The sequence below is a fragment of the Cricetulus griseus genome, chromosome 5, assembly GCF_003668045.3.
Source record: "Cricetulus griseus strain 17A/GY chromosome 5, alternate assembly CriGri-PICRH-1.0, whole genome shotgun sequence".
Classification (NCBI taxonomy): Eukaryota; Metazoa; Chordata; class Mammalia; order Rodentia; family Cricetidae; genus Cricetulus; species Cricetulus griseus.
Window position 1 is genome coordinate 12006284 of NC_048598.1, and position 26622 is coordinate 12032905.

Here is a 26622-nt window from a genome sequence, read left to right on the forward strand (position 1 = left end):
TACCACTTGAAAAGTGGGGGCCTCTGGGGTGTGACTTGGTCAGGGCACTCTGCACAGCCTGTTGGAAGTTTTTTCCTGGCGCCTGATGCTGGGTATACATGGAATAGATTGAGCTTGTGGCCACAGTCTGGGGCTTTCGGAAGGCTGGAGGGAAGGTGTCCTTGGAAGGCTGGGGCGTAAAGGGCCGAACTGCAGCAGCAGGTGGACTTTCTTGCTTTGATCCTGGAGAGAGGACTTGGTCTTGGCCGCCTGAAGGTGCACCCGGAGACAGCAGCACTCTTGACTGTGGCCCTGCTGGCTTGAGCTTAGCTCCCATGCATTGAGCAGTGATTGGCAATTGCTGAGGGTTTCCATCAGGCTTCATATCAGTAGCTGACTGACTCGTTTGTCCAAAATAAGGCAAATTAATTTGTTTTGGCTTTGTAGGAACAGGAGGTGGAACTTTAGCCACATTTTTATTTGCAGCCTGTAACACATATGCACATACAGCAGGGTGATTAAAAATACTGTACAAAATTATACAAAATAGCCTAGTCAGCTCACTTCACAAATACAAACACAGACATCAGTTCTCGAGTCTCCAGCTAGCTCAAGGGCTAAAGCACTTGCCACACAAAAGCGGACTGGAGCTTGAACTTCCAGAACCTGTGTAAATGCTGAGTGGGGCTCACCCGCAATTCCAGTCTGCAAGCTCAGGTCTAGTGAGACTAGCCAGATCAGCAGGCTCTGAGTCTGACTGAGAGACTCCACTTCAAAGAATAAGGAAGAAGAGCAACTGAAAATTCCCAACACCAACCTTGGATCTCTACACAGAATACACACATACATATAGTCCTGCACACTAGACACATACTCATGAAAAGTAGACAAAATATTGCTTCTACATCTTAGACTCATTAAAGCTTTAAATAAGATTAATAAGGGACTCATAGTGATGTAATCCAGTCCCCCCCCCATGACTTCCTCCCTGGTCTTGCCTCCTCGATGGACAGAACTCTTTACTGACATTTTTCATATCCATGGATGTCATCGATACATAAGCATTCTTGTTCATCAGAATGTCACATACAATCTAACTGAAACCCTATCCTTTGGCAGCTAAAGCAGGAGGAACACAAGTTTGCGATCAGAGTAAAATCAAGTCTCAAAAAACCATTCCAAAACAAGCAATTCCAGAGTTGTGTGCAGTGCAGAACGCTGAAAACCCACCTAAACTTGCAGAGTTCCCCCACAGGTGCACTCATCCTAGTCACTCAAGATTCGCCATCATGAATTTGACACAGCCTTGCCTCTCAATTTCTTCATGGGATTTTTTTGTTGTGTTTTCATTCTTTGAGACAGATTTTTACTCTGTAGTCCAGACTGACTTCAAATTTAATGCAACCCTTCTGCCTCAGCATCTCCAGTGTTGGGAATAAGGCATGAAACACCATGTTCACACACCAGACTTCAAAGAAATACAATACCTGGACAACATGAGTGCTCTCTGCTTCAGTGTACTTACACTTGAGAGAATCACAAAACCTGCCACCCAGAAGCAAATGTGCAGCCATCCCCAAGAAGGAGAGAGTACACAATCGTATCTACACAACAATGAAAATAACAGACTCCTCCTGTTATAGTCCTCATGTCCCAGATATTGGATTTCTTCTCTTCTCCCTTGCAAACAGTATTTCAAAATCTTTTAAAATGCACTAGAGAAACACATGAGGTGGTAACAAGTGAGATAACGCTGAATACCTGAGCATCCCGCAAGATGTCCTCACTGCTCTGGTTTTTCCTCAGCGTCCCAAAGGAGGGTGGAGCAGCACACTGGTCCACTGTGTCAAACATGGAAAAGGGGCGTACTTTCTTCTCTTTCTCCCTCAGTGAAATCTCCCCATCATCAACTGAAGACAAAGGAAAACACCCCACCTTGATATCCAAGCTTCTTGGAATAAACTACTTTTTACCCGTTTCTTTCTCCTTTATCTCTCTGAACATCACACCCACTAAGTGCTTTCATATTTTTATTCTAAATTGGTAAATAAATAAATAAATAAATAACCCAAACACTACAATGCTAATGTCTTAGTTCCTCAGTTAAGTAAGTGAATTATACAAATGAACTGCCCCTGGGCTTAATGAGCTAAAAAAAATGAGCTCTCTAGAAAAAGCACAAAAATACCTTTTAGAGTCAAAGCACAATGCTCAGGAGTAGTACAAACAAACCCCACCTTGGTCCAGGGCATCCGCAGTGTTCTGAGGTACAGAAGAGCCTTGGCTGGGTAACAGGTCTGCATTGGAAGGGTTCCAGTCAGAGCCAGCTAGGTGACTTCTAGAGCCTAAAATGCAGAAAGCAGCCACAAGTCACTCACATTCTATAGACATTTCACTGCTTCGGTTGACTTGGCTGCTAAGACTTTTCTCTACAAACAGCTTTACAGCTTGGGCACACAGCCTCCCAACACATTTATTTAGAAAACACCTATGTTAGATTTTGTTTCTTCTTTTAGATTTTCCACCTTATTCAAGCAGTTAAAAAAACAAACAAACAAACAAACAAAAAAGCCAAAGCTAAAAAAAAGTTGGCCTGAATTAGATAAGTCCTAGTTCATTATTCTTGACTGTGTAAGGGAGCATGGTCATTACTCAGAAGACAATTTCCAATACAGCAGATCGGAACACACAAGACGGATGTCACAGATAATGCCTTGGTGGTGGGTTAGTAAATGTGTGCCCACGAACTCCAACCCAGCTTTCGCTATTTGGGGTATTCATTTTTTTCTCAGCACTTGGGAGGCAGAGGCAAAGAATCTCTGTAAATTCAAGGCCAGTCTGGTCTATCAATATTGAGAGCTTACCTCAAAAACAACAATAACAAATTATATATGAAGTATTAATTATGGCAAAAAACTAGTTATTTTATTTTCATGTAACAATGGTAAGAAGAAGAAAAGTAATGGTTATCTGAATGATAAGAATATTTACACTGTGCACTTCCTAAAACCCTGCCATTTATCTTCCACTGTGAAACTCTGGCTTGCACCTCTCCATGAACCTTAAAGCTACACAGCTGACTAAAGCAAGAGGCCTCTACTCTTCCCATCTTTATGTCTCTAGGTGTTTTCCTTTACTCCAAAGTCTGTCAGCAAGCATTGCTCACGACTAAGAGCTCACGAATCCTCAGCACTGTTCCAGAGGATTCACAACTCCCCTCTGGAAAACTGGCATTACTGCTGTCTATACAATCTCTTCGCACAGCATGGAAGACCTCACGTTATACTAGATCGAAATTTCCTTCATGACAAGGATTATTTTCTTTCCTGAGGTAATGCCCCACTGTATAGGTCCAGTTTGTCCTCAAAACACAATCTCCCCACTTCAACCTCTGCAGAAAGTGTCAGACTTAAAGTGAATGTCACACATCCAGCAAGGACATTTCTGAAATAAGTGCGATTTTAGCCAGAGTTAAGGTTAAATCACTAGCAAAGAGTAAAGGAATTTGAGGTTTTAAAGGTGGGTATGCAATATGAAGGCAACTTTTAAAACACTCAGTCGGAAGACACGGTGGGCAGGGAAGAGCTAAGGTGAAGAACTGTAGACAGCTCCCTTTTACCTTTACTTTGCAAAGCAGCCCCAGACCTCATACTGGGCAGGGTCTGTGTCTTCAGTGGCCCCTCTGCTGACTGCATGGCCAAAGAACCATCGGGCAGGGCTGGCTTCACCAGCAGCTCAGGCCTGCAGGACACCCGCGGCATGGTGGATGACTGGATGTAGGGGCCTACAGCGGCCACACGACTTGGGGCTGACACTGCTTGCTGGGGAAGATTTCCATCAGGTGAAACCTTAGTTAAAAAGCACAGACCTTTTAATAGTACATGTTTTACTAGATGACCAATTCAGAAAAGAATGAAAATTTCAAAATGAGCAGTTTTAGAATTTAGCCAGAGACTATAAAAATTGACACAACAGAAATACTCCACAACGATCTCTCCTACAACCCTGCTGCAAGTCTTAGAAAGAGAAGCTAAGCACCACAGGTAAGGGCGAAAGGTAAAAGTGACAGATCATCTTTTGCAGACTCAGCAATGTCCTCTCTGAGGACAGCTGTAAGGACTCTGACAAAGCTGCTTCCCCCTTCCCAGGCCCAAGTCCAGGCAGTCCACCCACTCACCCACCCACCCACCCACCCACTCAGCCACACACCCACTCACTCCCACTCACTCACTCACCCATTCACTCACCACCCACCCACTCACCGACTCACCCACCCACCCATTCACCCACCCACTCACCCACCCACCCACTCACTCACCCACCCACCCACCCACTCACCCACCCACTCACTCACCCACTCACTCACTCACCCACTCACTCACTCACCCACATCACCCACTCACACTCACTCACTCCACCCACTCACTCACCCACTCACTCACTCACCCACCCACCCACTCACCCACTCACTCAATCACTCACCCACTCACTCACTCACCCACTCACTCACCCACTCACCCACTCACTCACTCACTCACTCACCCACTCACTCACTCACCCACCCACTCACTCACCCACCCACCCACTCACCCACTCACTCAATCACTCACTCACCGGGAGATTTTCTTTTTGCTGCAGCGCTGCCTTCTTCTTCCACAGCCGGTCCCTGAGCTCATTAACTCGCTTATCCATGACTGCCACTTCTGAGTTGCGCTTATTCAAACACTCCCTCTGTTGCTGCAGCTTGGCATTCTGCTCCTGGTTCAGTTTGTTTTTTAACTGAACAAAGCAGAAAGGAAACACAAAGATAACCAAGGAAAAGAAAGAAAAGCCCCTCCAGGAGGCAATCACATGGTTAACTATTACAAAATTTCTAAAAATGTAAGGTGCTTGCTTCCACCTCTCCGCTCACCCCATCCCCTGGTTTAAACTTAAGCAACATCTGTGCCTGACCACTGGCTGTGGTTATGCCTCAAATTTCCTGTCTGAGGCATCTTAAAGTTTATTCTGGATTCTTGGAGTTTAGGCCTCCCACTTCCACCCACCTTAAGGAAAAACAGCTAAAGTCCAAAAGTTATGGTCACCTCTATGGACACTTTGTATTTCTGGAGCGGCCACACTGCACTGGGACAGTGGCTGCGGCATACCTGCAGTTCCTTGTAGAGACGGTCAAGCTCAGCCACAGCTGACTGGTTGTCATGGTGACCATCGACCCTGCCGTTCTTAAGCATCTCTAGCTGCCTTGTAAGTTCCTCCACTTTTGACACAGCCAGAACTAGCTCCCTCTGCTTCTGCTGGAACAAGCTATTCATCTGTTCAATTTCCTCCACTAGGATAGAGAGAACGACCATGGTTGAAAATAAAAATCAGAATGAACTACTTGCCAGGCACCCAAGCTTTATAATGAACCTTGTAGTAAGCAGACAACTCTTTGGGAATGTCCTTGGACCAGTCTACTTGTAGAAGAAACAGAAATCGCTAAATGGCTGCATTACTGTCTAGAACATTTAGGGACTCTGAAGAATTTTTACAGTGAATAATGTAAACATTAAATTCTAAATTTTGGAAATCAAATTTCTTTAAAACTTTTCCTCTCAATTTTATAACAGTAGATAGAATGACTAAATCACTAAAACTTTATTAATAATATGGCAATTTAATAATATGGCAATTTAATAATTTAATAATATAAACAAAAATCCTTATCTTCATCACATTCTTGATCAGGAAATTAGGAAAAAATATAAATTAAAGATATAATTTTAAAATCTTACCTAAACATTCAATACTAACTTCAACCAAGAGGAACTTACAACATCAAAATTACAGGGAAACACTTTCTTAAAAAATTCCTTTAAATACGAAAACTTATTCTCACTATGAATCCACATAAACTTCCTGTGCTGCTCTCATTATGGCAAAACAGCTTTGAATTCGGCCTCCACTGTCTACTGTGAGCCACATACCAAGCTTCCCGTTGCTCAGTCTCTTCTGCTCCACGTGTCCCTTCAGGGCTCTCACTTTCTTAAGCTTGGCTTCCTGACTTTCAGCTATTTCTTTGAGCCTCTTGAGTTTTTCCTGCTCTGCAGCCTGTTGTTGTTGGCGCTGATCTTGTTGTTTTAAAAACTTCAAGCGTTGCTCCTAAGACAGAAAAAGAAGCATTCACTGTGGCTGTCATTTTAAACAGGCACACTACCAATCTCAATAGAACCTCACCCAGCCCTTGCACGCTGAGACTAGTGTTCCGGTAACAGGTCTGCTCTCCCCACATGTCCTGCATGCTGTCACAATCACCTGGGCAGTATTCGAAACACGCAGTCCTTGGCCCACCCTAGAAGCTCTTGGAGAGAAGACCCAGAAATTTGTATTTTAACCCAAGTGGTTCCTGTATAGCAAGCAACCAGTAATCCTAGAAGTAGTTTCATAACTGCTTATAAAATAGATTGTGTATGTAGTGTATATGTGAGTATACACACGTGCATATGTGTTATTTGTGCAGGCAGAAAAAGCCAGAGGTCAGCACTGCACGTCTTCCTTGATCACCTTTTGTGTGATGAATTTTGGTCATATTCAGCCCCCAATTCCTCTCAGAGATATCCTCTTTCCCTACCCAGTCAACTTGGTGTCTGTCCCTTAAAAAAAAGAGATTTCTTTTTAATAATGTATTTGTATATGTGTGGGTATGTGCACAGGAATGCAGGTACCTGCAGAAGCTATGAGATCTATGCCCCAGAGCTGGAGTCATGGGCTGTCACATGCCACCCGACATGAGCATTGGGAATAGAACTCAGGAAGAAGTCATGCTTTTGCCTGCTGAGCCTTCTCTCCACTCTAAAGAATCAAATACAGTTCGTGCTGCTCTTGTACTCTTGGATGTGTGCCTTCCACTGAAGGGTGGCCAACCTACCAGGGCTCACACCCTTAAAGAAAAACTGACGCCCCTCTGCCAGATGCTATCAGCTGGCAACATCCCACCCCATCTCTGCCACTGCCAGCCAGCAGTGGACTGCATGCCCACCTATATATAGAGGGTATGAATTCAAATTCAAATTCGAACCCAAGCTACACCATGATTTCTATGAGGTCTTACACCTATTATATGGCTTCACCAAGAATACACATGCGTTTCTTCATCTGTAACATGGGAATGAGCAAAAACAAGTCCTTGTTGCTGTGGCAAGGATTAAATTAGAGAATATAAATCTCTGAGGGTGTCTTACATATTACATACTCCATAGGCAGGAACTTAGAGAATATAAATCTCTGAGGGTGTCTTACATATTACATACTCCATGGGCAGGAACTGTGAAGAGCCAAGCAGTAACACCTTTAGAAAACTGCAGTTGTGGAATTTAAGATTTATTTATTAAGATTTTATTTATTAAAATTACTTTGTTAAAATTTTAAACCATCAGTTACAAAATCTACAATCAAAAGTAACCACCTCCAAATATGCCTGAAATATGTAAATTACATGGAATTTCAAAGTGAGGGTCTAGAGAGTAGAGATTTACTCTGCAATAATCAACTCTTTATATAAAGGTCTGTCCTTCATCTGTGATGGCACATCAGCTTATTCTGAGTTTAGGAAATGCAGGATCTCAGGCTCCAAACTTTGAATCAAAAACCCAGTTCTTAACTAGATCCCACACTGGACCTAGATGAGTAGGTTCAGTTGGAGAAGCAATATGCCATGGTGCCAGGTATCATACACAAGTATCGATGCATGCAGAGTGAGCCAGCTCTTTGGAACCTATTCCCTTTGGTGAGATGCTCTGTTCAGCCTTGGTGCATGGGGGAGGAGCTTGATCCTGTTTCAACTTGATATGCCATGCTTTATTGATTCCCAAGAGAGACCTTACCCCATCTGAATGGAGAGGGAGAAGAAGTGTGTGGGGGTGGGGGGCAGGAGGAGAGGAGGGAGGGGAAACTGTGCTTGGTATGTAAAATAAAAAGAAATGGATCCACAGGAATGCATGGGAATGTTACATGCAAAGAACAGAGTACCTGTGAGACCAGCTCAAAGACCTAGCTAAAAGACTAAAGCTCAATGGGCACCCTGCTGAGTCATCATGTGGCTACCCCAACTTCTGGAAGCTTCCAGGCACTAAAGGACTGATAACTTAAGGGTCCTGAGTGTGTAGACTCAGGGTTGACAAGGTAGAGCCTGAAGTTGAAACCAGCTTGCTGAGTTTTCTGTTTTAAATCAGTCAATCAATCAATCTTTCTCTTCCTTCTCCCTGCTATCCTGCACATGTATGGGAGAGGAGGGCACCTCATCATAGGAATGCTGGGGTCACAGACATAGCTACCAAATCTGGCTTCATGGGGGTTCTGAGATCCAAACTCAGATCCTCACACTGGACAACAAGCATATTACCCACTAAACCATTTCCTTGGGCCCTAATTCGATGTTTTCTTAAGTAAAGCTTTATTGGAATATGCCATACACATCTGTGGCTACTACCAGGCAAAGCTGAATAACTACCATGGAGGCAGAGCTGCACACAAAGGCTAAGACTTTTACTGTGGTGTTCAAAAGAGCCAACTATGCTGGCAACTGTGGCAGATTCTAAGCCTATGGCAGCAGCAGCAGAGAGACTAGTTTTGATAGTAACTGAGGGCAATTTTTCTTATTCAAGGCCAAGGCTAAGATTTTGAATAAAACACCTTTTTCCCCCTTCACTGGGGCCAAGCAGAAGGCAACAGTGACAGCTTGAGCAAATGTTCAAGTTGTTCCTATCACAGCCCATGTGAGCTCTGGGCTTATAGCTTTCCTTTCTCTGACTCCCAGACAGGGCAATCAGCCTTTATCAAAATCAAGGATCAGGTAAGACACAGTGATGAGAGCCTATAATCCCAGCTCTTTGGGAGCCAAAGGCAGGGAAATCACTTGGGTCCAAGAGTTTGAGACCAGGTAACAGAAACAGACACCTAACTCAAAAAGAAAAAAGAATAGTAACCAGGTAACAGAGACAGACACCTAACTCAAAAAGAAAAAAGAATAGTAACGACAATTAGGTCAGGAAAATCCTAAACTAAAATGATACAATGATTTCTGGAAAATGCTGAAGAAAGTCACACACACAGCGGGTAACTTGGGGGTGATGACATCAGTTCCTATGTGAGAGAGGCAGCGGCCTTAATAAGCAGAGTAGACTGCACAGTTCCAACAAAGACATGAACAGCAGTAGACAGTGAGGTCAGTGAAGACACTACCTTAGTAGCCAGCATTTGTTGTTGGGCCTCAATCTGCTGCTGCTGACGAGATGCCATTTCCTGAAGTTCAGCAAGCGTCAGATCCATCCTGGGACTATTAACCTACAAATGGAAACACACTGCCATCTTCCGTATTATGTTCACAGACTCCAATCAAAGGCCAACTTAAAAGCTCCCTCTAAACTAATCATAACAAAGTTATTTGGATATTAATTTTACTTTAATATATTCACTGAATTGACTTATTAAGATGTAAAACATACTAACAGAGGTCAATAATCTTTTAAGTTGTCGATTTTAAACTAAACAGTTTGCTCAGCAACACAAACAGAATTCAGAGTTACTTTCTCCTGTGATTAATTTATGTTAGGCCAGTAGACTGTGGTTGCATAAGCACAGTAACCAGGGTGTCCACAGCAAACCTAGAACGTAGTCATCAAAACATGATTTCACCATAAATCAGCACTGGATGGCCTAGTAGTGCACGCTTGAAACCCCAGCATTGGGGACACGAGGCAAGAGTTAACTTTCCAATCTCCAAAAACAGTCTAAAGTCTGGTATGATACACCTGTAATCCCAGCACTCAAGATCCAGGGGCAGGAGGATGGTCACAAGTTCAAGACTAGCCTGATCTATATACAAGGAGGCCCTTGAGGAAGACGAGGGCTACACAGTAAGACCCTGACTCAAAAATAAATAAATAAATAAATAAATAAATAAATAAATGGCAATTTGTTGCATCTCCATTCTACTTACATAAAGCTTTCTTTGGGAAAGTAAACACTAATGGAAGGATTGTATGTTAGGTCACATTTAGAAATACCCTGCTATTGACTAAAACTACTTCTATTGTCTTCCATCAGTCTTCATCAAAGTAAGACAACTAATTGTAAATCAGAGAACAAAACAGGAAGCACCTCAGGGATTGTAAAGCAGGTGCTTTAGAGACCTGTAAAGGTCTAAAGCAGAGTGAGATAACTCAGGAAATCTAGCATAATATTCAAATTCTGGGCTCTGAAAAGAACACCTTCAAAGGTATACTAAGATGTTCATATACAACAGCAAGATCATTAATTATTAATTTTCCATTTTTCTAGAAGTGATTACAGTAACAAATAAAATCACCAAATAATTCCTGGAACTTGCTAAACATTTATTTTGTTGTGATTTATGGTATATTCAGCAGCTAGCTTCTTAAGAGTAACAGCCATAAAAAATCATGGAAATACCTATGAAAATATTTAAGGGCTGTAGAGATGGCTCAGTGGTTAAGAACACATAATGTTTTTGCAAAGGACCCAAGTTCAATTCCCAGCACCCACAGCAAGCAGCTCACAATGGCCTGTAACTCCAGCTCCAGGTACCCCTCTGACCCAGTCCCCACAAAGAAGTAACAATAATTAATTTTGTTCTAAAATGGTTAAAAAAAAAAAGAAGAAGAAGAAGCCTTTAAAAGGTGGTCATCCACTGAATAAGAAAACAACAATGAGATTTAAACTTTACAAACATATCACTGTGGCATACACACACACACACACACACACACACACACACACACACACACACACACACACACACACACACTTACTCCATTCTCCTTTCTCCGATGCTCTCCGGGAATTTTTACACCATTTCTTTTTACACTTGGATCTTGGGATCTTGGACCACTCACTGAAAACAGATTAAGAAACTAAGCATTAACATTACAGCTGATGTTTGCCACCAAACCCAATGAGCTATTTGTTTCCATGGACCCACAGGATGGAATAAGAGAACTGGCTCCTTAAAATTTTCCTCTGACCTCAACATACACACCACAAGAGTACACACACACCATGTTATGATCACACACACACCCCTATATATGTATACATACGTAACTTAAATATATATAATTTTTTTAATTTAAGCAGGCTGGAGTATCTGGAGATAGCTAAGTAGGAGAGTGCTTTCCTGGCATGTATAGGATGCTAGTTCAATAAAAGAAATAACTGAAAATGCAGTCAGTCCACCTCTGTATTCATTAACAGGAAAAAAACAAAAAAAAAAACAAAAAACCTATACAAGAAGGAAGTAGTTTAAAGACAGAATCAGTGGTTATTTTGAAAACTGCCCTTAGCTTTCCTTTTAAAAATCCAGCATGTTTAGAAATACAGAGTAATCCTGTTTCAACCCCTGGCTTCCCAATTCCCCAGACAGAATGCAAATGCATCTGCAGCTTAAAGGACGGGCCACATTCTCAGTGTCTCAGCCACTTGCAGCCCAGTCTCCACTTGAATTTATTGGAACATTCTCTGGAAATTCATAAGTATGCTATGAGGTATATCCTTATTAATTTATGAAAATATTTCCATTTTTATTGATTTAAGAAAGTCTAACTAAAAACTAATGACTACTCTGCTTTTTTGACCAGAAAGAGTCTTTCAAATCAAAACATGTATTTTGGCATTACTCAATGAACAATAAAAGGAATAAATTTAAACTAATACATATATGAAATATCAACAAAGATAACTAGATAACTTTTTAAATGTGTTAAACTCATACCCATACTTTCCAGAAATTAAAACAATCACTACAATTACCTGAGAAATTTTAAGACAAACATTTCTTTAAATCAAGTATCTATTATACCTATCAGAAAACTTAGAACAAATTCTTATGTCAATAAACATATAACTATGACTAGCTAGCCTCAGAGCCAAGCATTATACTCAATATATAACTCTAATGCTAGCTTTTAAATGCTATTTGACTTTATAATAAAATAACCTGAATAATCTATTATAGTATCTCTGTAAGAAAAATAATTTTCTATAGTAAATAATTGCATTATTTTCTATCTCAGGGAAAACAATTCAACTAGATTTTATTTGTTGCCAGTTACATAATTAGAGTAAAGAGAAGTCTTAAAATAATTCCAAACACATTGTGTATCACAGTCTTAGTTGGAGGCTGTATTATCATTCTCCTAGTCCTTAGCAGCCTGAACTAAACAGGGAAGTTGAAGTCTGCCTACCGCAGACTGGGAAGCCATCTGGCTCTCTAACAGTCTAAACACTGTGTGGCACTGGTGTTTGCAACAATGTGCAAACAGCTCCTTTGTCTTAGTTAACACTTTATTTCTCACATTACAGATGCTCCAAAACTGCTTAACACACTATTGGGAGACAGACTATTTAATAATTCACCCAGTGTTGCATTCAGCAAGACATTTGAACTGGGAGGTGGATAGCCAAATTCCATCTTACTAGAACTCAGAATGCAGACAGTAATGTAAATACAGAACAAAATAAAGACAATGCAAATGTGTTTTTATGTATATTTAAAATAAAATTACAAACACCAGGGATACTGAAAGTCAGCCTGGTCCGGCAATTCAGGTTTTTTCTCTTGGCCCTGCCATAGGTGTGTGGCCTGACAAGTCACTTAACCCTAAGTATCAGTACTTCTCATCTGTAGAGTAGAAGGAGCCAAACTAAGTCAATTCTGACCCCTGACACTAATCATGTTTAATGGTGAAGTACTATGTGGGCACTTGGATTAAAATAACAGCAAATAATGAAACTGGGATGTTAAAACTATCCACTCATTAAGATGCTATCTACATTCTTACTGCCAAGAAAACTGCCCTTCACTTTCCTTTTAAAATCCCAGCATGTTTGGAAATACAGAGTAATCCTGTTTCAACCCCTGGCTTCCCAATTCCCCAGACTGAATGCAAATTCATCTGCATCTTAAAAGACATGCCACATTCTCAGTGTCTCAGCCACTTGCAGCCCACAGTCTCCACTTGTATTACTGTCTGTCCTTTCCTGTCCTATAGCAACTCAGGTCACAACCATCCCATTCTTTATGCCCTCCAGGTCTGCCTTCATTCTGGACCCACCCACCCAAGAAATCATCTAAGTTATGTTGCCAAGTTGTTTCTAAATCAGGCTCCTTTTCATGGTGGGATCTGAAAAACCAATCACTGGAAGCAGTCTACATCTGAGATCTCACATTTCGTCACTCTACTTTCTGACACTCATTTCTCCTCTCACTACGTTTGTTTGGTATCTATTATGAGGTTCAGTCACTGGATGCAATCTACACTTTCCCCATGAGCCCATCCTCTCGTTAACCCACCCCACTGCGATGGTGGGTTAGTGTTTACTACCAACCTGACAATATCTAGAAACACCCATGGACTAAGCCCCTGGGTAAGCCTGGGGGAGAGGGCAGGGAGCAGCTGACCAGGTTAATTAGGGCTTGAGACCTGCTCACTGCAGTGGCCCCATTCCCTGGGTTAGCAACCTGAAATGTGCATAAAAGAGGAAGTGAAATAAGCACACGGATTCATGATCTGGCTTCCTGACTGAATGTGAGGTGACCAGCTGCTTCAAGCTCCCACTGGTCTCACTTCCTGCCAAACACACTGTATGCACCCCTTCACCTGTGAGCCAGAATAAACCTCCCTCCCCTAAATTGTTTCTGTCAAGGTATTTTATCACAGCCACAGGAAAAGTCACTAGAACACCGCCAGCTTAGACAGTACCTTGCCAAACACTACCACCACCACTGAACACCCACTAAGTCTGTCGGGCAAAACCCAACTCTAGGCCAGTCTCTTCCATGACAACCCCCTGAGCTTCGGAGCACTGGGCAGGAAACCACAGGTGTCCGTCCAGTCTCTCCTCAGGCAGCCCCAATGCTTGCAGCAGCCTACTTCTCCAGTACCCAGGCTCTCAATCTGTCTACCCACCATCACGTCCGCATGACTTTATCGCCATCCCCAAAGACAATACACATTTTCAGACGAGAAACACCTCAACTTGCACCCACAGACGCCCGGATTTGTGTGTGTGTGTGTGTGTGTGTGTGTGTGTGTGTGTGTGTGTGTGTGTGTATGTGTGTATGTGTGTATGTGTGTATGTGTGTATGTGTGTGTGAGAGAGATTTACTCTCTTTCCTGCCAACGTGATCTCGGAGGAGAACCTCAGGAGGAGACATCCATTTTCAGGGACTTGGCTGCATCTAGTCAGCATTCCTCCTCTGTCTATTTTCAACTTGTTGCTTTACAGACTCCTTCCTACCATATTAAAAACTACAGTGAAACCTTTCTCTTCTTCAAGCAAATCATCTCTTTCCTCCCCACTCTCAGTCAAGACAGACTAAGAAAACTGCCCCATTGCTCTGATTTCCTAGCTTCCCTTCACCTCTCTAATTTCCTGGCTTCTCATTGTATGCCTCTCCCAACTATTACAATTCACAAAATAAAAGCCTCAACACTAGTTATGATTTATAGAATATTATGTACCAATATCCCTGTTAGGGGGGCGTTCGTGACGAAGAAAGAAACGAACTTCATTCCTTTGACTTCCAAGTCGTTGAAGAACATCAAACATTCGTTCATTATCAGCAACTGGACGTTCTAAAAGAAAAAAAAACAATTATTTATCTACAGGTAATAGAAAGCAAATATACCCTTGACATAAACTATGTCACAAATATAGGAAATACTTGGTATTTTGCATAATCTTTGTCTTTTGTTAATAGAACTCAGAAATATGGTATGTCACAGACTTTCCATACAATCACTGTCAAGTCAGGATAAAGTAACAGAAACTATGCCAGTTGTCAGGGTCTAATTCAGTGGCGCCTTAATGTCTACCAGCATGCCATTTAACTTCTGAGGGTCTCAATGCTTGGTGTGATCCACTCTCACTAATACTAATGTTCTATGTGCCTCTAAATATATGAAGAAAAAATTAAAAGCAACTTTCTAAACGGCCTCAGCTCAAGTTTTAGTTTAAAGTCTTTAATACGGGTTATTTCCCTGGATGAGCTGAGAGGGTGGTATGCAGGTGTGTACTTACATGTGACTCCATGTGTACACATGTGGAGGCTAACATCAGGATGTCTTTTTACATCACTTTCCACTTTCCTTACTTTTTTGAAACAGGGTCTCTTCACTGAACTTGAATTTTTGCCATTTTGGCTAAGCTGACTAGCCAGTGAGTCCCTGGGATCCTCCTGTCTGAACTCCCATTACTGGAGTTATAGAGCCCTCAGCAATAACCGGTTCTGTGCGTGTTGGGGAAACAAACTTGGGCCCATGCTGTATGCAGCACTTTACACATTGGGCAAACTTCCCAGACCCAATATTTGTAAATTATGTTTGTAACTAATGTTAAGAGTGAAACTTATTCATTTGCAATTATTTCAATGAGAAGCTATCCTGCCCTTTTGTAGCAAGACCACCAACTTTCATAACTTTTCTAGAAACAAGCAAAAAGACACAGCTAAATACTTTCAGGTGGGAGCTTTGGTGGAAACAATGTTATTATTTAAAAAACAAAACACTTCTTACTTTGGGAAAGGAAGCTGGATTTAACAACCCAATGAACTAGTTGCAAGGCAAGTGCATAAACTCAGTTCTCAATGACATCAGTATAATTTGTATAAGAATGCTGAAATGTCCTATGAAAACTATACTTTTATCATTAATCAAAGACACCACCTTCTCAATGCCTTAAAGCAACGACGTGGACAGAGACAGGGCAGTCAAGCACTCAGCAGCCAATTCTGTGACTTAACCCGAACTTAATCTGCTTGGTTGGAACAAACAACATGCCGTCCTGGTTCTACTCCCAGTGACAGTGATGCACGTAACTACTTTCTATAACCATACAAATCTGCAGTGCCCCACAGAAGGGGTCCTGAATAGTTGGGCACTGGCACTCATCTGTGTCCCCACAGAAGGGGTCCTGAGTAGTTGGGCACTAGCACTCATCTGTGTCCCCACAGAAGGGGTCTTGAGTAGTTGGGCACTAGCACTCATCTGTGTTCCCGGTACCCTGCCTCTGGAGGATGGAACACACCCATCTACTCCACTTACTGCTGCGGCCCTCACAGCACTGTAAGGGACATCAGCTGACACCTGCTTCTCTAGGACTGAGATATCTGAAAGCAGGAAATTTCCATCTCTGTATCCCTCAAAATCTAGTACACTAGCATCTAAGAAGTGATATCCACACAAATGCATGAGCAGACAGAAAGGAGAAAAAGGAAGGTGTGGAGGGAAGAAGAGAGGCTTTAGTATTTAGAGAGTGAAGCAACAGAAGACACTTAAACCTTTGGGATAAGAATGGATTCCTTTATTTATTTTTTCAGTTCTGGGATCAAAGGCTTGCACTAGCAAGTTTTCACCACCTCTGCTTCTTGAGTGTGGCTGCAGTGCGACCAGCTCCCTCAAGTGCCTACTGCTGTGATGGATGTCCACCATGATGGACGACAACCTGAACTTAAGTTGCTTCAGAGTATTTTATACCATAGCAACAGGAAAATAAGATAATCCTAACATCAAAGTTGAAGGGAAGAAAACGACCAGGAGAAAGAGAAGAGAAGAATGCCTCACATTTCTAATTAAGGAAATCTTTACAGGGTTTCTCTGTGTATCCCTGACTGTCCTACAGCTCTCTCTGCAGACCAGGCTGGCCTCAGACTCAGAGATCTGCCTGTCTCTGCCTCCTAGATACTGGGAGTAAAGGTGTGTGCCCCAATGCCCAGCAAGGAAAGCCTGAACATACAAAACAAACAAAATCAAAACTAACAACTGCTGAGCACCAAATAATACCCCAGAAACTTCCACCTAGCACATTCCAACACATCTGTCATCTGCCCTATGACCTATGACCACCAACACTTATTCAATGACTTCCTTCTGTTGCAGGAAAAGAGAAGAACTGAAGACTTTGTCACCAAAAGTTGGAGCAATATTACCTCCTAACAAGTGTTCCCACAGTGCCAATCCTAGAACCCAAAAGCAACAGAAGACAGTAGAACTCAGACAGAAAGTCAGGTCCATACCAGAGCCACACCACACTTCAGCCAAATGGCAGTCGCTCTCGCCAGGCTCTTTGCACAGATCCACCACATCTCTGCAGACTGTCTCCGGGGTAACAGGAACTTCTGTGAAGTGCTGCTCGCTGTTACTGAGGTACACTGTCAGGAACATCTGAAACACAGGGAAACCATCACCTGTCATGCCTGCCCGGGTAGCATTCATTTATTTCCTTTAGGTTCCTGCCCTGAAAGAAAATGGAGGTGGTTGGCTAGGCACAAAGTACCAGGGTCCCTGTCCTTCCCCAGACACTGCCGGCTGAAGGAGAAACCCCACAGGACAGCCACAGACAGCCTCCAGAGAGAAGGACAAAGCAATTCTTTTTCTGCCAGTTTCATTTGTACTATTTGTTTAAACAAAAACTTAAGCTAGACCAAGACATCAAATAGATCTTTTCATAAATCCTTTCACAGCTAAAGAATGCCATACATGCCAGATATGCTTGTAGTCTAAGCTACTCAGGAAGCTGAGGCAGGAGAATTGCTAAGTTTGGGAATTCTGGACTGTAAGTTCGGCTTCAATGTGATGATCTCTCAGGAGGAAAGTTACACATGTATACACACCTGTGCACTTCTTTTTGGAAGGATATATAAAAATATGTTAAGTACCTATTCTGATGGTGGGAGATAAGAAACAGGAGCCAGATCATAGACAAAGACTTATTCTTATAGCATGTGCATGTATTAACTACTCCCAAAAAATTTAAACTAAAATGTTTCAATCAAATCCAATACCTACTCTAAAGTATGAGATTTCACTAACAAGTAGAAATTAGCCAGTATTCCAAAAACCTACCTGATCTTGTATATAAATTCAGTCCAACAGATAATTAAAACTTACTGAAAATCTTTCTCCTAGTAAAAAATAAACATCTTAAAAAGCATTGCTACCAAAGTATGCCTATTCAATTACTTAAAAAAATTGTTAATTCCTGATGCTAAAGAAACCAACAAGCTGCAAATAAATGTTTGATGGCAATGCAAGTCAGAAGACCCTGTCCATCCAATGCCATGACCACCTACTCCATGTGAATGGGTGCTTATCAGTATGGAGAACAACCCCTGTAAGGGTTACCCCACTTTCACTTGGAATGAAGAAGGAATGCACAAACTACAGGAACTTGAAAAACAGTAGATCAGGATATTGTCTTTCAGACATGCTGACCACTAAAAAGTATGGGGTTAGTCGGGCAATGGTGGTGCACAACTTTAATCCCAGCACTCAAGAGGCAGAGACAGGTGATCTCTGAGTTCGAGCTCAGCCTGGTATCCAGAGCAAGTTCCAGGACAGTCAAGGCTACACAGAGAAACCCTGTCTTGAACAAACAAACAAACACCCTTTCTCGAACAACCAAAGTATGGGGTTTATGACTACAGGAAAAAAAAAAAAAAGCAGAGTGAATAGAACCTACACTCTGGTCACAGTGACACAGTACCATTTGATTACAGGGTTTGCCAAATGTCACCTGACCACCCTGCAGGCTAACACTTCTCTGGCCATCATCCCAGTGAGAAAGCTGCACTAGGCTCTTTGTGAACGGGCAACAGTGAGGAGGGACAGTGACAGAACAGGTTCAGACATCACAGTGGGCACCAGAAGATTAGGAAGCACCTGGGCTCTGCTCCTCAGTATGCTAGAGCCTGTTTCCCTGGGAAGGTCACGTCCACTTTCTGCAAATGCATCTCCTAACTTACATAAACACCTTTCACATACAAAGTAATCCAGAAGCAGCAGAAGTGGATTCTGCTAAAATAGTGAATAGATCATTTTATAAAGGAGGAATGCTGTCAAGATTCCTAGTGTGAACTGAGTGTGTTCAAGCTAATTATCTGGGGCTCTGTGCATTCTGGTGACTGTGCCTCATGAAGATGTGGAGTGGAAAGCCTCAACTAACCAACAAGGCGGCACATGAGCTCCTGACACACAGCACCTTGAAAACACTGGGAAAGCTAAAGATTAACCAAGCTCGAAGAATGCTACTCTTGGTGCTGGGCCAGAAACCCCAGAACACCTAACATAGTGGCAAAGTATTAAGTAGTACTTCTCCACACTCCCACCACACCAAAACTCTCTGAAGTTGACAGTTTCAAAAGTAGGAACTGTCTTCACTGTAAGCATGAGACTTGAAGCCCTTTATTAAATTATAGTAACACCAGACAGAAAGGCATGCCCTAAACAGCGCACCAGCAAATAAGCACTGTTACATAGCAGCCCCTCTGTGTGCTTCCGTCTTGCAGGCTTCTATCACAGGCATTAGCCACTGGACTTACACCAACTATCAGACAGACAGAACAGGTATTATTTTCTCTGTCTCGATGAAGAAAGGCTCAGAGCAGTGGTCTCCTTGGCTACTGAAGCAAGGTCAGCGGACAACTCCTTCTGACCCATCCCCTGGGTCAGAAGCACAGACCCTTCAAGCTGTCTGTGCTCTCGGCAGGAGAACGTGAGCAAGTCCTCCACTTAGCCAGCCACCCAAATTAACAGCAGTCTACCCTGTTACTTTCTAGCTAGCTAGTCTAGCTCTGTTATTTATGTAAGAACATAACTACTACAAGAATATGAGAGAAATGCTCCTCCCTGGGTACCTGCCCCACGGAGTTAACACTGGTGTGAATGGCAAGTGCCTGAGCCAACACCCTTCTTGTCCATAAAGACTAGCTGTGGTGATCCCATGCCTGTGCTGAAGTCCTCCATGCTGGACCAGCAATGGCATTTTGTTGGATGGAATTAGAACCCCACATTGTGCTACAGAGTGCCTTAGGAAAGGTACTTCCCTGAAACATTCATTTTTTTTCAAGATTTATTTATTATGTATACAGCATTCTGCCTGCAGGCCAGAAGAGGGCACCAGATCTTGTTATAGATGGTTGTGAGCCACCATGTGGTTGCTGGGAACTGAACTCGGGACCTCTGGAAAAACAGCCAGTGCTCTTAACCGCTGAGCCATCATCTCTCCTGCCCAACACTCTTATCTTTAAAATGAGTTTTATGTTCTCTAAGAACTGCCATTTAATTAGGTGCCACAGCAAAAGCCAACACTGACAGATCACAAACAAAACCATGTGTCCTGCCCATACCAACAACACTGCCACCATTAATTTCACAACTCCTCACGTCTTCTACCCATGGCCTCTGCTCTACCGGAGACCTCCAGGCTGTTACACAGCAGGCCAGGTCTGCGCCCACCTCTGAGCCTTCCTTGCACTCGCTGTTCGGTTGAGCATGCTCATAAACAGCCTCCCTTCTCATCTACACACTGGCCACCCCCTCAGTAACAATCCCCTGACCACCCCACCGAAAATGCCAACATCAAACACACACACACACACCAGCCCCTGCCTCTGCACAGGCTCTGTACTCGACAGCCACGAGCTTACCATTCACTACAAACCTGAGTGTCGTGCAGTCAGGGCTGTCGTTGTTAGCCTGTCTTCAGCACGTAACATGCACTAAGGCTGAAGACGGCACTGCGCTTTATGTTAACAACACACTGACACACAAAGACTAAGTTAAAGTTCACAAGTCACACAGCTATGAAATGGCGAAGTCAAGATCCAAACCAAGGCTGGCTTCCTCCAGAGACTTCGCTCTCCCAATAGCACACAAGGGACCCACTTGTTACTGACACTATTTCTGCCTTTCAGAGACACCTTTTTGCTCACAACACACCATCTTACCACTGGCTTTTTTCAGTTAAGTTCTATTCAGGTACCACTAAATGGTCTTGCATGTAGTTATATAGCAAACTATAGGCTCGACACCCTCAGTTATACCCGGCCACGGCCATTCTACTTCTGATTCAATGTCCTTTCCATTCATTCAACACTTACAGATGATCTATGGTCTGGACTGAAATGTAGAACAAGCTGATGAAATAGTTAACACTGAACAAAATGCAGAGGGAGGGAAGACAAGGGGGACACGGAAGAACACAAAATCTATGTGGAAAAGCATCCCCAAAGAGAACCAGAGGCTAGCGAACTCTGGCACAAGGTACAGGTGAGACAGAGGAGGCAGCTGTGAGGGAACAAAACGCCAGCTGGGAGGGCTCTTAAGCAGGCAGCCACTGTCTAAAAGAAATGAGGCACAGCTTAGCTAAGGTTGGGCAAGTATGCCACACAGAGAACAAGGCCCCAAGAGGCAACACTTGGTCACATCTGTTGAAGATGTGGTCTCTGTGGAGAAAGGAAGAAGAAAAGATAACAGAAGCAAGCAGAAACCAGCATGCAAGTCTTTACAGGAAGGGAACTGAGACTCCTCCATTCCTAACAAGTCCTGGATAGTACACAACTGGCTGAGAAACCTACCAAGAACCACTATGAAAGGCCAACACAAGGAAACTTGGATTGTAATTTATGAGACCCCTGGGAGGCAAATAAAATAATAATAATAATATAATAATAATAATAATAATAATAATAATAATAATAATAATAGATTCATGGTTGCCAAGGGCCTCAGGAAGATAGAGAATTGCCTCTTTCTCCTCTTAGAAGATGTGAGAATTAAATGACAAAATGAAGTGACCACACCTTTGAAACATTCTTTTAAAATGTCTGAACATTTCCTTATCCTCAGTATTCAACCAAGTTATAAAGGGTAAATATCACTTCAATCTCTAAACTTAAAACCTAACTACAATGAGGGATTGTAATGTGGCAGCCTATATTTTAAATGCTATAAGGAGAATGAAACGCAGACTTGTTTCCAAGAACTATCAGTTCTTTTCTCCTTGTGTTACTTGGAGAGGTGGGGAAGGCAGGAGTGAGGGCAGATTAAACTACCTGTGTGAGGCATGACAGAGAAGGCCGAGGACACGCCAGTGCTTCACGCTGCCACCTCCTTCTAACTGCTTTATAAATGGCTCTCCTAAATGAGCCAAGTATTCTCACAACTACGATTTAATTCCCAGAAACAAAATGAAGCAGTTACTGTTTCATTCAGATCACGAGACTTTTAAATCACATGATGAAAAATCAAACAAATTTCAAAGTTAGATGTGGTAGCATTCACACTTGGGAAATGGAGGCAGGAGAATTTTAAGTTCCAAGCTAATTATTATATTGTTGAAATTTTTAAAATAATTTACAGCTTGAAAGCATGCCAATTATTGCTTGTTTCTGTCTCTTACAATGATCAATCTCAGAGGGGAAACACACAAGAAAAGATAAAATGCAACCACAGGAACACTGCCCAGTAATTTGTGCCAAAGCCGTTTTTTATCTACATGGAACTGTCAGAAACACAAGGGCACAGATAATATTCAGTTAAAAAGAACAGGTCACAGACTTAGTTTAAAGCTCCATTGTGATAGAACTTGCAGTCACTGTAATTAATATTCTGTCACTGACATAAGGATGCCTCGTTTTCAAAGAGAAGTTATTTCAGACTGAAGTAGGAGCAATCTTTCCAAGAAGACACACTAGGGCACGAAAGAAATTTACTGAGTCAGAGGTTTAAGGTTATTCACTTGAGACCGGGCATTGGTGGTGCACGCCTTTAATCCCAGCACTTGGGAGGCAGAGGCAGGCTGATCTCTGTGAGTTCGAGGCCAGCCTGATCTCCAGAGCGAGTGCCAGGATAGGCTCCAAAGCTACACAGAGAAACCCTGTCTCGAAAAACCAAAAAAAAAAAAAAAAAAAATTAATAAAAAAGATTATTCACTTGAATTCTAAATTATTTATTTACTTGTTTAATTATTGGAGGTGGCATACACACATATCACTGTATGTGTGGAGACCAAAAGACAAGCTGCAGGTATTGGTTTTCTCTTCCCACAATATGGCTTCTTGGGATCAAACTCAGGTTGTCAGGGTAGTGACAAGGACCTTACTCACTGACCCACCCCAGCGGCCCTAGTCATCTCGGTGAAGTCAGAGGGGGAGAAAACTGGAGTTTGCTGTAACAGACAGGAAGTAGAGGCTGACCACTACACCTTCAGAGCTGCCATCTGTGAAAACGCACTCACCCGAGGCTTACCTACAGGAGGTCAGGCGTGCAAGAAGAAAAACCTGCCCTTCAAAGAAAACGAGCCAACTAAAAAGAACAAAACTCCTTCAATTTCCTAACCCATAAGAAACTTCCCAAAAACTGCTAGGAACACTAAGCCAATAGTGAGATTCAGAGGAAAGCAGAGGGGTTTCATACACAAGGAGCCTGCTGGCCTTTGCTGGCTGGTAACATAACGCTTCTCTATACAGGCAGCTTAGCAGCTGCTTCTAAAACCAACTTTCCGAAAGGCGTCTTATCAAAGTCAGTCACTCCAAAGCACCCCGACTCCTTGCTAAGTTCATATACTGAGAGCTTATCGAGCAAACACAGTGCAAGTCATAGGAATACAGGGATGAAAACTGCCCTCTTCAGGGCAGAATGAAAGGATTAATAATAGGCCAACCAACTGTGGAAGGTAGAGAATAAGGAGTGTTAGATGGGAGAGACGGCTCAGAGGTTAAAGCGCTGGCTGTTCTTCCTGATTTCATTCCCAGGACCCACATAGCAGCTCACAGCTGTCTAACTCCAGTCCCTGCTTGCTTTGGCCTTCTATGGGCACTACACGCACACGGTACACAGACACACATCTAAGCAAAACACCCATATACATAAAAATAATAAATAAAATGTTTATTTTTTTAAAGGGATATGGAGTGAGGCTTTATTCCTGGGGAAGTCATTAGAGCAGATTTGCATATTTTGATTTCAGATAATTCCAATTCAATTATAGGAAATAAAGGTTGAGTATTCCTTACCCAAAAGGCTTAGGACTACAAATGTTTTAGAACTTGCTTTGTTTCTGTATTTTGGGGTATTTGAAAATACCCATGAAAATCTTATTATTAAAGAGACTCAAGTACAAACATGAAATTCATGTGTTTTATATACACCTATATATACAGCATACAGGTTGCCTTTTTAAACGTGATGCTTCACATGAAGTCAGGTGTGAAATTTACTACTCATTTTGTCCTGTCCACTCAAAAGATTTCAGATTTTGGAGGTTTTGGAGTCAGGGGTGCTAAGTGCCTAAAGCTCAGCTGAGTATGGTAGCTCACACCTATAATCTCAGTACCCAGGGCACGGAGGCGGAGGGATCATCCCAAATTTCAGGTCACTGTGGGTTACATAGTAATTCCCTGTAAAGGAGGGAAAAATACCTAAAACTTACATCAAATGATCAGCTCACAGTGATAGCTTCATGCCACCAAATAAGAAATCTAAAATCCACACTTCCTTCACTTCTCTCCTAGAATAGCTCATCTGCGGCCACTACCCATTCCCTCTTGTTGGAGCCAGCCCTACAATTTTAGTCTAACTCAGAGCATAACCCTCCTCTAGCTGTTCCGACACCAACACCCAAGTGCAGCAGACGGAAATGCTTCTTTGCCAATCGACCGCTCACTCCTACCCCACTGCATCCCACTCCCCAAGTTCACTCAGCCCTTACACAGAGTAACTCTGCAATCTGCGGCTGCCCGAGTGAACTAATAGCTTCGAGTCAGGGATCTATGTAACACTCCACGGAGGATGGGGGCACTTACAGGAGCCTAGAGCATGATGGTCAGTGTGTCTGTGTGTGTGTGCCTCGAGAAACATGTATCCACAAACACACGGCATTGCCTCAAAGTGAGCACTGTCAAAGCCCGATAATGTCTCAGATGAAAAGGACAGAACAATGCCTATGTGGAGACAAATTTAAAAACTCTCTTTTCAACTATACCTAAAACTGAATTTGGTCAAAGTTTAAATACATAATCCAAAGCAATGTCCTTTGAGGTCACTCTGCTTTCCAGTAGCTGCCATAATCACAAATAAATTAAAAGCATCAAAATACATATTTAATGGATTCTTCCTGCCTACTAGTATTCTGTAAGATCAATGGTGCCATGCTTTCCCCTAAAGTGGGCATTGCTACTTTGTTATTAACGTGACTTGTTTTACCTGAAGATACTATTAAATGTTTCATTTTACTTTTCAGGTAGAAAGATGGCAGATTCCAGTGCAGTAGAGCTGGCGATGGACAGCAAGATGCAAAAGGGTACACTTGCCATGAGCAAGAGAAAAACCCAGCAGTGCCCTAACGAGATTCCTTAGGAGCACAGGGTGGCAGTAAGGGCGACCAGTAAATGCCACTTTGGTATTCGGAATCTTTTGGTCACTTCCTGTTGGAAGCTAAATCTTCTGAAATGGGACGTACCCTGGACACAAGAAGGCTTAATTTCATTGGGCTAGATAACAAAGAAACTTGATATCTGGCTAAGGTATTTATTGCGCTGTATTAGAGGCCTGTCTCAAAGAATCCTGGAGAGGGAAAAACAGTGTTTTTCAGAAAGACCACAAGGAACACACAATTTTGTATAGACTGGAGTAAAATTAATGATCAAGGTGAGCATTGCATAAGGCCAAGGAAAAAGAGAAACTGAAGATAAAGGGTCTATATGCACACTGACCAAATGGCTGGAAGCAAAGCAAGGAGCATAAATCTCTGGCTGTAGAGAACAAAAACCAAAATACCAAAGCACCGAGCTACCTTTAAATAATTGTGCTGGGGGCCAGCAAGGCAGTTCTGCAGATAAAAGAGCTTGATGTGCAGGCCTGACAGCCCACGCTGGATCTCCAGAAGCCACTGCAGGAGAGAACCTTCTCCTGTGAAAGCTGTCCTCTGGCTTCCACACATGCACCATGGCATGCACAATCCCACACACAAAACAAATGGAAAAGGAAGTGTCTCTACTTCATAAAATAAACACATTTACACAAACTACTGCATCTCACAGACGAGCTGTCATCATCTACAGCTTGTGTGATGGAGAAAACATGAAGAGATGGATTTTAAAGTCAGCATGATTTGATTTCCATAGGTGTCTGCCTACTTTGTACCTACGTTAGGAACATGAAAACAGCACTGACTTCAAAACAAAAGAAAGTCAGAGAGCAGTTAGGTAGCATCTGAAGCTGCTAGAGCAACATGGCTATGTGGGCAAATGCTTCAGAAGGCATTACAAGGCTGTAAGGCATGCTAATGTGAAAACTTAATCAGTTAAAAAGCGGACCTGGGCCTGGTGGCACATGCTATAAACCAGCTGGGTATGTAGGAAGCAGAGAAAAGAGGACTATAAATTTAAGACCCACCAGGAGTTCAAACTAGACTGAGCAACTTACAGAGACCCCATCTCAAAAGAAAGAAGCAAACTGTGGGGCTAGAGAGATAGCTCAATGGTTAAGAGCAGACTGCCCCTCAGAGAGCCTGAGCTCAATTCCCAGCACCCAGGTGGTGGCTCACAACTCTCTGTAACGCCAGTTCCAGGGGATCCAACAGTGTCTTCTGGCCTCACTAGGCATACACATGGTAAACACACATACATACAGACAGAATACATCTTTAAAATCATCATGGTTTTTATGTTTTAAAAGCGAGCACTGTGGACAGCATGTTTAGGCCCTAAATGGAGTCCCCAATACAAAATGGGAAGTGAAGAAGTGAACGACAGGTGAGCTTTATCCTCACCCTGTTCTGATTCCCAACCCTAGGAAGTCTACTTGT

At 42.6% G+C, this 26622-nt stretch overlaps 1 protein-coding gene across 1 annotated transcript in view; it reads right to left on the reverse strand.

Moving 5' to 3' along the window:
• The window catches only part of Tp53bp2 (tumor protein p53 binding protein 2), a 49092-nt gene that overhangs the window by 14834 nt on the left and 7636 nt on the right, over nucleotides 1-26622 (reverse strand). The window contains exons 2-12 of the mRNA XM_027418795.2: nucleotides 17051-17198; nucleotides 14499-14612; nucleotides 10788-10870; nucleotides 9199-9300; nucleotides 5946-6120; nucleotides 5127-5308; nucleotides 4594-4758; nucleotides 3599-3827; nucleotides 2217-2324; nucleotides 1741-1889; nucleotides 4-466 (exon numbers count right to left, since the gene is read on the reverse strand). Coding sequence (XP_027274596.1) covers nucleotides 4-466; nucleotides 1741-1889; nucleotides 2217-2324; nucleotides 3599-3827; nucleotides 4594-4758; nucleotides 5127-5308; nucleotides 5946-6120; nucleotides 9199-9300; nucleotides 10788-10870; nucleotides 14499-14612; nucleotides 17051-17198 — 1918 coding nt within the window. The remainder of the gene's footprint in view (nucleotides 1-3; nucleotides 467-1740; nucleotides 1890-2216; nucleotides 2325-3598; nucleotides 3828-4593; nucleotides 4759-5126; nucleotides 5309-5945; nucleotides 6121-9198; nucleotides 9301-10787; nucleotides 10871-14498; nucleotides 14613-17050; nucleotides 17199-26622) is intronic.